Consider the following 2,148-nt stretch of genomic DNA (forward strand, 5'->3'; position numbering starts at 1 on the left):
AAAAAAAAAAAAAAAAATTAAAATTTAAAATGTTTAACAAATCCAGCAAAGCAATTATATTTAACACAATTGCTTTGATTTTTTGAAAAAAAAAATACTATGTAGAAAGTAATCTACAACTAAGAACATATTCTTTGAAATTTCTCCACTGAATTCTAAACTACAGAGGCTGGAGAGAGAGAGAGAGAGAGAGTGTGAGTGTGTGTGTGTGTTGGGGGCCGGACAACCAAATTATAAGTGGACGGTTTTGCTTGTGATGGAGGGGAAACAAAACCATTTTGTGAGAATGTAAATGAGAACAGGATGATAAAGAAAATTCAGATTAGAAGAAAAAAAATAAATGTATTTTAGAGTTTTGGTATGCAATGGGGACTTAATTTTTACTAATATTTTAAGGTATCTTATCAGCAATAAAATAATTTATATTCATCCTCTGAGAACTTTGCACTATTAGATACACTTTATAAATAGGAACTACTACAGTCACAACATATGAAACAGCAATGTTATCTAAAGCTTGAGACACTGTATTTTATAGCAATTGATTTCAGCTAATTAAGTTAATTTTAAGCCAAACTGAGCTATATTACACTGTAAGAGACGCTGAGGACCACATTGAGCTTTATAGGCTGAGACCTTGGCTCAAAAAAGCAGAGACAAAAAAATTCTACCAATCTTACACTTCAGGGAGACTGCCCAACACTGCTGAAAAACAGCAAAAATGTTATATACAAAGTAGAATCATAGATAATCTTATCCTCTACCTGGGTCAGGAGGAGCCTGTTGCTGCCAATGTGGATATGCATTTCCCCATCCCTGGGGAGCATATGGGGCTGGAGGACCACTGAAAAGAAACACAAATACCATTCACCAAAAGTCAGAATCTCTATTAAAAGAAATAAAAATGTGTTTTATGTGTAGGTTCTGCCTGTGTATGTGGTGATGTGCAACCAACCACATACAACTGGTGTCAGATACCCTGGAACCGGAGTTATGGATGGTTGTAAACCACCGTGTGCTGCTGGGAACTGAATCCAGGTCCCTCTGTAAAAGTATTGTGCTTTTAACTGCTGAGCCATTCCAGCCTAGGATCTTTAGGGAAAACCCAGAACCAACCAAATTTAGTACTTACTGAGGAGCTGGACCAGGTGGTCCTGGATTGTAAGGTGCAGGGTTGTATGGTCCCATTGGAGTTCCAGGCCCTGGAGGCCCAGGAGGCCCATGAGGACCTGGAACCCCATGGGGCCCATGGGGTACAGGTGGCCCTAAAGGATTTACTGGGCCCTGCAAAAAGAAAAAAGAAAAACCAAACAATAACAAAAAAGGCACACAAAACATATATAAAATACACTCAAGTGTAATGGCTAAGCAACCCAAAGGCCAACTATTCTTTCATTTCTACTCAAGGAACAAGTTTAAATTTACCTTCCTTTCCTGAAGCTGCAAAAAAATCTCAGATTATAAAATGTAAAATTCATTAAAATGAGCACTAGCAATTCCATTTAGCTTTTTACTCCTTTTCAAACAATGCTATTTCTCATTTTTAAAAAAAAAAAAATCAGACCACGTAGTTCTTTTACTTTCCTAATATCAGACAACCATTCTGACAATATATTTCCCAAACTGCGTATTGTCTAGGGAACACTTTTTAATTCTCAATCTAGTATCCCAAACAACTTTCTGTCACAGGAATCTCATTTAAACCAATAATTTCATCTACCATCCTCATGTTGTGCCCATCATAACTTTCTAAATAGCATATAAAGTTCCTCCACAGTTGATACATCACGGTTATTCTATATAACCAACAGAACACTTTTTACCATTCCTCCCTTATCTGGAAGTAAGATCTCACTGACTATGTAGACCAGGCTGACTCATGAGATTCGTCTGCCTCTACCCTCCAAGTGTTGGGAGGATTAAAGACATGTGCTATTATACTTGGTTTCATTTGTTTTTTTGATAGGCCACCCTGCAAAACCTACAAGAATCTTTTTTACAACTGACAACTAATATTAATACTTTTGAACAAAATGCTTACAATCTTTAAAAATTTTAAGGGCTAGAGAGAAAGCTCAGAAGTTAAGAGCAAGCCGGGCGGTGGTGGCGCACGCCTTTAATCCCAGCACTCGGGAGGCAGAGGCAGGC

The 2,148-nt window shown here is 37.5% G+C and overlaps 1 protein-coding gene across 11 annotated transcripts in view; it reads right to left on the reverse strand.

Annotated features, from left to right (window-relative positions):
* The window catches only part of Fubp1 (far upstream element binding protein 1), a 30,101-nt gene that overhangs the window by 13,557 nt on the left and 14,396 nt on the right, over window positions 1-2,148 (reverse strand). For all 11 annotated transcript variants that reach the window (XR_003377829.1, XR_003377830.1, XM_013350082.2 and 8 more), the window contains 2 exons: window positions 1,133-1,284; window positions 765-844 (listed from right to left, as the gene is read on the reverse strand). Coding sequence is in view for 9 of the 11 variants with exons in the window: in XM_013350082.2 (XP_013205536.1) it covers window positions 765-844; window positions 1,133-1,284 (232 nt within the window). In the remaining 2 variants the exon portion in view is untranslated. The remainder of the gene's footprint in view (window positions 1-764; window positions 845-1,132; window positions 1,285-2,148) is intronic.

This window comes from Microtus ochrogaster, chromosome 21 (genome assembly GCF_000317375.1).
Source record: "Microtus ochrogaster isolate Prairie Vole_2 chromosome 21, MicOch1.0, whole genome shotgun sequence".
Lineage (NCBI taxonomy): Eukaryota > Metazoa > Chordata > Mammalia > Rodentia > Cricetidae > Microtus > Microtus ochrogaster.